This window comes from Mesoplodon mirus (assembly GCF_964341445.2).
Source record: "Mesoplodon mirus genome assembly, chromosome: 6".
In the NCBI taxonomy this organism is placed as follows: domain Eukaryota; kingdom Metazoa; phylum Chordata; class Mammalia; order Artiodactyla; family Ziphiidae; genus Mesoplodon; species Mesoplodon mirus.
The window spans coordinates 44549588-44561722 of NC_138982.1; the positions used below are offsets into that span (position 1 = coordinate 44549588).

The 12135-nt window shown below is 42.1% G+C and overlaps 1 protein-coding gene across 1 annotated transcript in view; it reads left to right on the forward strand.

Moving 5' to 3' along the window:
* DGKG (diacylglycerol kinase gamma) overlaps positions 1–12135 on the forward strand; it is a 185721-nt gene that overhangs the window by 57244 nt on the left and 116342 nt on the right. Inside the window, exons 5-6 of the mRNA XM_082625389.1 lie at positions 5672–5842; positions 9109–9158. Of these exons, the coding sequence (XP_082481515.1) occupies positions 5672–5842; positions 9109–9158 (221 nt within the window). The remainder of the gene's footprint in view (positions 1–5671; positions 5843–9108; positions 9159–12135) is intronic.

The window sequence follows — 12135 nt, forward strand, 5'->3', positions numbered from 1 at the left end:
ATCAATGGGAGGCCATTCCTCTGTTGACAGGCTATTGACAGGCACAGTCCCAAGTGAAGAAGCTCCTAGTAAAACTGGAAAGAGCAAAGATTATCCTCCTTGACTTCTGTTCTAAGATATAATACAAATTTCCTGGACTATCAGCCTAAGCTGGGTCAGGTAATAAGCATATTGGTTAAGAATCTGGACTTCAGAGACAGACTTCCTGGGTTTGACACCCAGCTCTGACAACACCTAGCTCTGAAACCTTGGGTATGTTTGAACAATGTCTCTGTGCCTCAGTTTCCCCATCTGTAACATGAGATGACAGTAAGTGTTGATATGAAGGTTAAGTGAGTTATGTGTGTAAACTGCTTAGTATAGTGCCTGGAACAGAGTAAATGTTCAGTAAATATTAGCAATTATTATTCAGGCCACCCTCCAGAAGTACACCCTATTCTCAACTCATCATGTCTGCCAAGATCTCCTTCAGTCTGCACCCTCAGTCTCCAGTTGTGTCAGATGGGCATCCTCTTCTCATGGAAGGACTCTCAGGGACTGTCTCCCTCCCAGGTTGCTCTTGGAGCTTCACATACAAAGACTCAGACAGACCTTATTTCCTTTGCATTATTGTTTGGAAAAGATTGATGCACATTGGTGAATTCCAGCTCTTGGGATGTGCTCAGGGTATAAAGATGCAGTTTTCTTGTGTCTTTCAATATATATTCTATACATACATACACACATGGCAGAATAGGTAAGAGATAATACAACTGAATGAGAACTAATTGTAACAGAGACTTAGGATGAGAGAATTTCTTCGAGTTGGTGCTAGATGTAGTTCTCATCTTTTTTCCAGTCATTGCCGAAAGGACAACTAGAGGATTATAGAGTTTTCAGTGTGTAACTGAAAGACTGATGAGATCAAAAATTCACTCTGAATGGAAAGCAGAACATGGTTGGGAAAGGAGAATTGCCTCTGGACCATAAGCTCAGCAAGATCCAGACTTCTCATAGAGCTCCAGAAAGCAAGGATTAAGAGTATTGGTGCCTTCCTGAGGCCTTCAGGGACAGCAGCAGGGCAAGACTGTGCAAAGTATAGGCTCACCCACCCCTCTGCCCAGCATCTCACCCAGACGTGCTAGGTCTAGGGCCCCTTGGTCAAATGGATTAAAGTCATAAATAAGTCTTAAATCTTATTTGGAATAGAGAGGGCATTTTATGACATAAATCATTCTCATGGTAGAAAGAAAAGTTTCAAACTGGAAGCTTTGAGATTATTCTAAAGTCTCAGCAAAAAAATCAAAGAAAAGCATCTTTTTCTTTACCCAGATTCTTTGCCAGAGATGTTCTTAGTCCAAGTATCTGGAACTTCAAGAGGAACCTGAGAGAAGTTACACTTCATTCCCTGAGGTTCCAAATTGTCTGGGCAGGGTTTGTTTCAGTGGCTGAAGTTTCCAAGGTACCACACAAGGACTTAGTGGGGATCCTGTCATTATGTGATATTTGAGAAAAGATAATGAATGATGATAATAGACAATGGCTGGCTTATTTGACCACCATGTTTATTTGCAATATCTGTATCATTTGGGGTCTCAGAACAACTTCCAGAGACTTGCTCCTGGAGAAGTGATTTGTCATGCACTGTTTTCCCGTGCTTGCAGCATATCAGTCTCCTGTGGTCCAGTCATAAAAGGGCAGTTATCTGACTGCTGGCCCAGGGAGGTGTACAGCTTTTTTTCATCCTCTTTTGTAACTTGTGATGTTAAGTAGCAGATCCTTTTCCTGTTGGGCCACCTTCCATGAATGTCTTAATTAGGTGCCCCTATTCACCAAAAACAAGAATGTAGGGACAGGTGGACACCACAGAGCAGGGCCTCTGCCAACAAGGAAGAGCTAAGTTCTGGAATCACCTTAGATCAGGCCATCTGTTGAAAATTCCACCCTTTTCCTGTTGCCCAAGAAGAAGAAACTCTATTCTCATTTGATATGGCTGTTTATGCCTATCAGATCAAGCTCCAAGCTCAGATCTAGAACAACCCACTTTAAGTTATTCATTCCCAGAGCCAGGTGGGGCATGGTTGGGTCCATAAGCACAACAGATAGGGGTTTCACTGAGTCCAGAGGTCGGCTCAGAGTCTTGAGCAACATGTCATTGTCAGGATGTCAGCTCAGGAAGGGCTGAAATCACCCTTCCCCAAATGCCCATGAAAAGGTGGGATAAACAATGTGAACTTCATTCTCCTGGTTTTTATTTAGTTTCTCAAGCTGTTGAGATGGTTCAGCAGCTTGGACTGTTGGAGTCTCAAGGAAAGTCCCTCCATTTTTTTTTATTATTTTTTTCCAGTTTTAAAAGTAACACATTGTATCAATAAAAATTTTTCTGAAGAGTACAGAAAAACTAAAGAAACAACAAAATCACCTAAATCTACCAATGTGATCACACACACACACACACACACCCCTATACATATGTATCATTGTAGGGCTTTTTCCATAAATTTTTTTACAGAACTGGAATCAGACTGTATATATATATAATTTTGGATCCAGCTTTGTTTTTCACTTAGCATTATATTCACAAACATTATTCATGTCAATCAAAACTTTTGGTAAACATCAATTTTAATGCAAGTCTGTCTTTTAACAGATGAAAAAACTGAGGTTGGGTATGGAGAATAAGCCTTCATGTGCAAGATCACCCACCATTTAGCACAAACCCAGTTTTCTGCCTCTAGCTTGGTGCTCTTTCCACACAGCCCAACTGAAAGGTAGGAAGTAATGCAGAGACTAAGAGAGAAGGTGGAACAAGTCAGCTCTGCCCAAGAACCCTCATTTAGAAGGGTATGTGATGTGGTACCTGGGCAAAACCTCTGTGCTCTGGGAGAGGGTAGTCCCTGAGGGATGTGCTCGGATGGGTGTGGGTTAGGGGTATTTCATGTAAGGCAGCATGAGCAGGTAGGACACCAGTGGGACTGTGTGTCACTCAGTCCCTCTGGGCCCCAGCATTTCCACTGCTGGACTGAACAGTAGACCTCAATGAGGACTAGAACAGTGGCTCAAGATCCAGTCAAAGCTCTGGTAACCAAAGGATCTTTGGAAAAGGCTGTAATAATGTTTTTTTTATTGAAGTATAGTGGATTTATAATATTGTGTTAGGGACTTCCCTGGTGGTGCAGTGGTTAAGACTCCACGCTCCCAATTCAGGGGGCCCGGGTTCGATCCCTGGTCAGGGATCTAGATCCCATATGCATGCCACCACTAAGAGTTCGCATGCCACAACTAAGACCCACGCAACCAAATAAATAAATAAATAAATATTAAATATATATATATATATATATATAAAATTGTGTCAGTTTCAGGTGTACAGCAAAGTGATTCAGGTATATATTTTTTCAGATTATTTTCCATTAGAGGTTATTACAAGATACTGGATATAGTTTCCTGTGCTATACAGTAAATCTTTGTTTATCTATTTTATATATGGTAGTATGTATGTGTTAATCCCATACTCCTAATTTACTCCTTCCCCCACTCCCTTTCCCCTTTGGTAACCATCAGTTTGTTTTCTATGTCTGTGAGTCTGTTTCTGTTTTATAAATAAATTCATTTGTGTTATTTTTTAGATTCCACAAATGAGTGATATCATGTAATATTTGTCTTTCTCTGTTGACTTACTTCACTTAGTATGATACTCTCTAGGTCCACCCACGTTGCTGCAAATAGTATTATTTCATTCTTTGTAATGGCTGAATAATAGTCCCTTGTGTGTGTGTATATATATATATATATATATATATATATACATATATATGTATATATATATATATATGTATATATATATATATATATATATATATATATATATATATATATATACCACATCTCCTTTATCCATTCATCTGTTGGTGGACACATAGGTTGCTTCCATGTCTTGGCTATTGTAAATAGTGTTGCTATGAACATTGAGGTGCATGTATCTTTTCAAATTAGAGTTTTCTTCTCTGCCCAGAAGTGGGATTGCTGTATCATATGGTAGCTCTAGTTATAGTTTTTTAGGGAACCTCCGTACTGTTTTCCATAGTGGCTGCACCAATTTACATTCCCACCAACAGTGTAGGAGGGTTGCCCTTTGGTGTTGGCCATATGCAATGTCTTATGGACCATTGTTTCGTATCTTTTGTCCAGTTTTTTTAGTTGCATCAGTAGGAGGGTAAATCTGGTCCCTCTTATTCCAGTTTAGTCGGCATAGAAGTCATTCTAATAGTGTTTTAATGGATGAATAATTTGAGGATATAACATAACTTGGGGCATAATGGGCTACCCTATACAAAGAATTTTTCACCTTTGTCTTATACATTATCAAGTTACGTTTTTCCATAACTTTTCCTTTCTGTTGCATACGTAATTTCATGGCAGTTTTCCCCTACCTCACTACCTTGTTATCTCATCCTATTGTGTTTTCATCTCAACTTGCTCACCCCTGAGGCGTTCTGCTCCTGTTTAATAGAGGTTACACCTTCTTGCAACCTACCAAGGGTCTTGTCCGGTAGGAAATTATTTCCAGAGATCTTGTCCTCTGAGACTTCATGATGAAGCTTCCTTTCCATCTGTGTGATGGCTAACTCCCTTCTCGAACCACAACCTAACCCTTAGGACCTGGTAGGCTTTCATCTAGCACAGCTCTGTTGGCCTGAGCTGAACTGTTTGCCATTGCTTGGGACCTTGGTTCTCTGAATAAAGAGTGTACTGGTGGCATTGCTTTCCCCAGCAGGCAGTACTATCAAGGCTATCTCTCCCTCTGCCTGTGCCTTCAGCACTCTATTATTTGGTGGTACAACACTTGGGTTAGATTTTCCACTGCCAGTCTTCCTTTTACTGTTTCCTGGGTTTTCTCTGAGTTGCATCCTCTTATTTGATATTGAGATCATGGATATAAAGAGGCTGGGGAAAAAGAGATAACCCTTAAAGTGCCTCAAAAGAGTATGATTCACACGTAAAATATCAGTGCCTGGTTTTCTGGTTAGTAATAACATCATATTTCTTCACCAGAGGACAAAGAGACAGTGTTCCTACCTATGAGAAGGAAAATTTCAGAGGGAAAACTCACTCTATTCCTGTGGTATGATAAGCCACTTTCTATACTTTCCTTATGCAACTGATCAGGCTTTCAGTAAGTCACAATTCTTCCTAGTTTCTGGAAATTAGTTGTCAATCCCAGTTTTCTCTTTTGAACTTTCATCTTTTTATTTATCTTTAAATGCATTTGAGAAGAAAATTGTAAAATAGTATGTTGGTAAATAACCAATAGTCTGGATTTTTGGAATCCCAGACAAAATTACCTCTACAAATTGGGTGTGTTCCCCCCAAAATTAGGCTAAATGACATTTACCTGTTGGCTATTGATATTACTAAAAATCACTATCATCTTTTCTTATAATTCACAGAGCATAGGTGAATTTCTTATAAGGCTATAGACTCTTAAAAGGGTCAGTATGGGGTTCATTCAGAAAGTATGAACTCTACAATCTGGATTTCTAGGGCCGCTGATTTGATCATATCTATGTAATCCACGCTTTTGAAGACACTCATAAAATTCTTGTCTCTACCATGAAAAGAATGGGGCAACAAAGGGTTTCATGTTTACTAAACATTGTGTCCTTGTATGCTTTCCTCTTGCCTGTCACAGAATCAAAGATCACTGAGAAGCAAGTGCCAACTGAAGACCAAGTGTCTGCGACCCCCGTGGGAAACCATGATGCTCATTTTTCAGGCTCAGAATCCCCCATAGTGTACCTGAAGGATGTCATGTGTTACCTGTCCTTGCTGGAAACGGGGAGACCTCAGGATAAGCTAGAGTGTAAGTATGTACCCTGCCAAGGGGCTTCGACTTTTTCCTAGATGAAGAGCTAGTGTCCTGTCTATTGTTCTAAACAGGCTGGAGGTTGATCTGGGATCCTGGGGATGGGTCCTGCCTCCTTGGGGGAGCTTTTCTGCCCTGTCACCAGCAGTGACATGAATATTTCCTAGAATCTTCCCTGGAACACAGTACCAGTTGTATAGGGTGGAACGTGCATTGGAGACCTTGGTATTGAGAACCAAGATCTGGAAAGGTAAGGGGTCTCTGCAAAGGGTGAAGACTCCCTTCCTTTGCTGGCAGGATTTCCTGAAAGCCTCCAATCAGAAAGTTGCTGCCTCCTCTTAGAAGATTCTTCAAGGGAAGATCTTCAACATCTGTCTTCCTTCCCCTATTCCATGCCCAAGCAACTCTTTAACTATGAAGAACTCTTCTTTTTCTTGAGATCTAATCAACCTCTTATCTTGTTAAAGCTTATTTCCATGTCTTCACCCACCCCCACCCCAAGTGTTTTGGCCTCTTGAGAAAGAGGGCTAGTTAATTAAGGGAGTTGAGCTTGGTTTCAAAAACATGTCTTCAGAAGGAGAATAATAGCTGGGGGCAGAAAGGAAAGCCCACAGTGGCTGAAGCAGCCTGCAGTCTCGCAGATGATTCACTCTGAGGACGGTCTCGCTGACCTTTGCGAGCCTACAGGCAAACTTTGAAACAGGTGACAGGTAGGACCTTGTTAAAAATATATATTGTTTTGGCATCTCTTGGGATCTTCGTAGACACTGAGGGAAAAGCATACACATTATAGCAAAATTCAAAATTCCAGCTAATAATCGGACTAGTCAGTGAAACTTAAGCATTAGGAAAAGTCTGGCAAAGGTTAACCCTTGCCCCAAACAAAATGAAACAGTTTGCTCTCTTAGCCAGCTTAAAACCTCCCCCATAGGTTTGAAGTGTTAACAATTACAAGTCTTAAATGCTAATTTGGAAGCAAATGTACCAGATTTCTTCTGACTAATGTTAAAAGGGAAATGTCAAATTATTTCCCACATTCAGTTGGATTTTGAGTTTCAGGCATTATATTTGTTCATAACTACCAGAGAGGAGCAAATGTGGCAAATTCCTCCTATTAGTGCCTCTCAGACTGAGTCCTGTAATGGTAATGAAAAGAAACTGTATTTCTAAAAGCTTTTTATTACAGAAAATTTCAAACACAGATAAAAGTAGAGAATACAAAGAACTTCCGTGTGCCCATCAACCACCTTCAACAATTACCAGCTTGTGGTCAGTCGTGTTTTTTATACCTCCCACTCATTTCTTCTGCCCCAGATTATTTTGAAGTGAATTCCAGACATCATATAATTTCATCTGTAAATATCTCAGTATGTACCTCTAAAATAATATAACTTTTCCTTAAATATAACCACAACACCATAATCACATCTAAAGAAAACGATTCCTTACTATTATCAAATATTCAGTCAGTATTCATTATTTTCCCTTACTTGGGGAACAGTTCAAGCACTGTTTGTTTGAATTGGGATCCAAGTAAGGTCCATACATTGCCATTTGTTACTACGTCTCTTTAGTCTCTCTTAATCTTTTGCTTATTTTTTTCCCTACAGTTTTTTGTTGCTGAAACTTGGTCATGTGTCCTATAAAGTTTTCTTTTTTTTTAAATTAAATTAATTCAAATCATCTCTGATTTTAGTGATTGAAACCAAGTTACGTTTTTTTTCTAGATAACCAAGCATGTATTTTTTTTTTTGGAAATGATAGCCTGAAATCCCACCCATCATCAATGTAATAACAATAATAACTCATCACTGAATACCTTATTTTTGCTAAGCACTTTAAATGCATTTTCTCATTTTAACATCACAGTAACCCTAGACAGTTGACATGATTGTTCTCATTTTACATGTAAGAAAGGATGGAAAAGTTAAATGACTTGCCCAAGGCCATGCTGCTAAAAAGTAGGATGCTTGCTCACACTTTCTCATTCTACTCCTCATGTACAGTGGGACCAAAGAGGGCTCCATGTTAGAGCCACCTGGGCCCAGAGTGTCTCTGACCAGGACATTTGGAGGAGTCACAAAGAATCGGAAGCCCATGACTTTTAAATAACTTAAAGTCCAACCAGAGACACCACTGAATAAACACAAGGTTCAGAGACATAAAACATGTAGAAGGAAGTGACAACACAAGGGCAAATTAACAGGAGTGCTGTGACCCTGTGGGTACATCCCAAGAGGTCCAGAGCAGTTACACAAGGGAAGGGTCAGCCACAGAGAACACAGGCATGATGAAGGGTTTTAAAGGATGGGAGGGAAATGAAGATGTATTCAGCTCTGCTCTCCACCCTGCTTACTTCTGAGACCACAGACAGGATCTCTACCTTTTAGATGAATGAAATGGCAAGTTTCCAAATCCCATAAATGAACATTTAGTCCTTTGCCCAAACTTCACTCCCAAATCTTTCTTATCTTCCATCACCTCTCTACAGCTAGAACATGGTAGAGGATGTTTCTGAATTGCATGTAGACATTTTAGAAAAAGAAATATAATAACTTCTATAATAATAACTACTTCATAGCATTATTGAGGATTAAATAAGTAATAATGATAAGGTGCATAGGATGGTACGTTGTACATATTAAGTGCCATATATAAATATTCATTAATGAAAGAAAATAAAAATAAATAACATCTGTCGAGTGCTCTCTACGATCCAAGTGCTATAGATTTAGCATATCACTGACATATTAATCTTCATTTGAAAAAAACTTAGGATAAAGAAACTATTATAATCTCCATTTTACAGATGAAGAAATTGAGCTTAAGGAAGATAAATGACTTATGTGATGCCCTAGAGGTGGTAGGACAGGGCCAAGATCTGAACCTGCCTAACTCCACACCCCTTCTGTGTGCAGTAGAAGCAGTGTCCCGTCTATAACTGTGGTGCCTCTGCCCCACGACCAGCGGGGCATCTGCTTTGAGTTGTGTTCCCGTGATGCTGAGAGGTGTGAATGCTCTACAGGGAATCACACTTGTGACCCAGATCTCATCAGCTGCAGAGTTATTGCTTAGACGGTTCTCCTCCCTCTTCCCACTGTAAGGAAGGTCAGACTCTGTGCCTTGGAGGGTGGGTGAACTGGCTGCAACGGACTTCACTCCAGTGATTGTCAGAATGGATCTAAAAACTGGCAGCAGCAAAGTCTCAACCCATCCCTGGTACCCGGAGGACATCTCAAGCCTCACCTCTGTGTTTCTTGCAGTCATGTTTCGTCTCTATGATTCGGATGAGAATGGTCTCCTGGACCAAGCGGTAAGCTCTCCAAATATCCCTCCAAGATCCAAGAAAGGCTGGGGGAGAGGGGAACAGGTGAAGGGAGAGTCCAAACACTCTCAGCTCCATCTTCATAGGAATAGCAGTGTCTCAATATGAGCTGCAGAGATGACTAGAACCCCCCACCTTCTACTTCCAAAGAGCCCGCCCAGAGGAGAGTGAACTCCAACTTGCTTTTTCATTCCAGAAGCTCAAATCGCAAAATCTCAGGTTGGGGAGATGCTTTAGTATCTCATCTAGTTTAACTTCCCAGCTGGTTCAGAAATTCTCCCTGTAATTTCCTGCTGAAGCCCAGGGGTGGAGGAGAGAAGGTGGGGAGAGGCAGAGAGACCAGGGCAAGAAGACAGGAGGAAGGCAGGTAACTGCCGGCGTGCTTTGCCGTTACCCTTGCCTTCCTCTCATACCCCAGGGCACTAGCTCTAGGAGTCTGGCTCTGTCTGCTCTGAGCGCATGATCCCATCCCACCACACCTGGGAAAGCCTGAGCCTCGTCCCCACCTCCCCTCAGGAAGAGGCAGGGACAGGTCAGGGGTCATAGAATGAGAACAAGGATGGAAAAGGAAGAAGGTAGAGAGGAGAAAAGGCAAAGAGAATCAGACAGGCCCTGTCCTCATGACCGGCAGTGTCAGAGATGGGACTCATTAACAGAAAGGCTCTGAGGCTGAAGTGCACGGGGCTGAGTCAGACCAAAGGGAGGAAGAAAGGGAACCAGTCCACTAGACCAACTGCATGGTCCCGGTTCCCACTCAACCCCAGAGTGTCTTTATGGGATCCCTGCAGCCACATTGCAGTTCCGTGAGCTGGGTCATGCGAGGGAACCACGAAGAGAATCACAGACTCTCAAGCATTTGATCAACACATATTGATTGAGTATCACATATATGTCGGCTACTGTTCTAAGCACTGGGGGGCGTGTATCAGTGAGCCAACAGACAAAGATCCAGACCCTCATGATGCTTTCATTCTAGTGCAAACACACACTGCAAAGCATAGTCAAGTATGTGTTAGATCTGTGTGCTAGAGGGAAAATAAAGGAGGGAAAGGAAGTATTGGAGGGAGCTGCAGTTTTAGCTGGAGGAGCCAAGGAAGGTCTCCCTGAGGAGGGGACATCTGAACAGACACTTGAAGGAGGTGAAGGGAGTGAGTCATGGGGAAGCACCTTCCAGGCAGAGGGAACAGCAAGTGCAAAGGTCCTGAGGGATGCCCGGAATGTTAGCAGATTAACTAGGAGGCCAGAGTGAGTGGAACAGGATGACTGAACAGATGAGGTTGGAGTGAGTAATAAGAGATGAGATCAGAGAAGTAATGAGAAGGGACGGGGCGTTTGCAAAGCATTATCAAGCCTTACAGGTGTTTGAAAGGGTTTTCTCTCTTTTACTCTGGAGAAGTAGAGAACCATTGGAGATTCTGAGCAGAGGAGTGACATGATTGACTTAGGTCCTCACAGGATCACTCTAGCTGCTGCGTTGAGTCTAGACTGTACGGATGCAAGCAGGAATACCAGTTAGGAGGCTATTAAAATAAGCAAGACAAGAAATGATGGTAACTTGCACCAGGGTAGCAGCATTGCAGGTGGTAAGAAGTGGTTAAAGTCTGGATCTATTTGGAAGGTAACACTGGTGGACTGAAGTGAGTCTCAAAATAGTTCTCTCTCTTTCAACTTCCCACCAAGACCCCCTGGCAGTTGGATGCCCAGCCTCTTTATGGGCACTCCCAGTAATGGAGAGTTCACCCAGTACCTTAAAACAGCCACTCCACCACTGGGGATGACTGTTAGGGAAGGCATCCCTCCCGCACACAGGGCATCTCTAGTCTGCCGGGGAAATTTTCAATACAAAACCTGATTCTGCTCTTCTCTCCCCTCCCCCAACCCAGTGGTGAGGTCAAAATAGGCCAACCCTCAACTCTTCCCTCCCTCCATCCCTCAGCTTACTTCTGCCCTCTATAGCTGACCAGGGCAGCTGACCAGTGGAGGACCAGTTGTACGCAGTAGGCCTTCAGGTATTTGAAGGTACTATCACATCTTCCCAAAACTCTTCCCCAAGCTCTTATTTCCTAATTTCTACACTGTTTCTCATAAGGAAGTTTTAAACCTCCATTCTGGTCAAGCTCTAGTTTGTCAATGCCATTCTTAAAATATGGCATGGAACTGAACTTACCCCTCCAGGACTCTTTAAGTATCCACATCAGGGAACTAGTTCTTCCTGAAATCTGCCCACTCTGCTTCCTGAAAATGCCCACCTATTTACACAGCCCAAGATGGAGTCTAATTCTCCATTCCTGAATCAGGTCGTTTGCTCACATTGAATGTTGGACCCAACTAGTTTCATGAGCTCTTTTCCATTGGAACTTCTGCTGAGCCCTGTTCCCACCATTCTGCCCACTTCCTTACCCCCATCTACTACTTCATCTGCAGTTTTGCGATGGGTTATGTTCTACTTTAAATGAAATACAATTTAAAAAATCTCTGTTGGGTTTTAGCTTGCTTATTTTGACCCAGCATTCTACCTGGTGAAAGTAACACCTTTAAACCTTGCTTCAGTTCTCCAACCTGTGTCCCCAAATCAACCTTACTAGGAACATCTTAGATGGTGCCCAAGACATGCAAATGCTTTCTCAGTCCAGTGTGTTTCAGTGGGACTCTCAGTGCACTGATTCATTAGCATCCAACAATTCTGTGAGGTTTTAGATGGAGCCTGGCCTTGGTACCAAACAAAAGCCTCACTCATTAGGCAAACATACCCTTCATGAATTTCCTGTTGCAAGAGTCCTGGACCCAGGACGTGATACAAAGGAAACAAAGGAGATGCCAAAAGGAATCTGAATCATAGTGCCTGAGAAAGGACCAACACAGTGGCTCTACATCCAACTGAAACTGACCCCCAAGGGGTATAGATGAATCCCAAGTTACTAAAGCTGTGGGAATGAGGTGTGGGAAAAGAGGGAAGAAGTAAGTG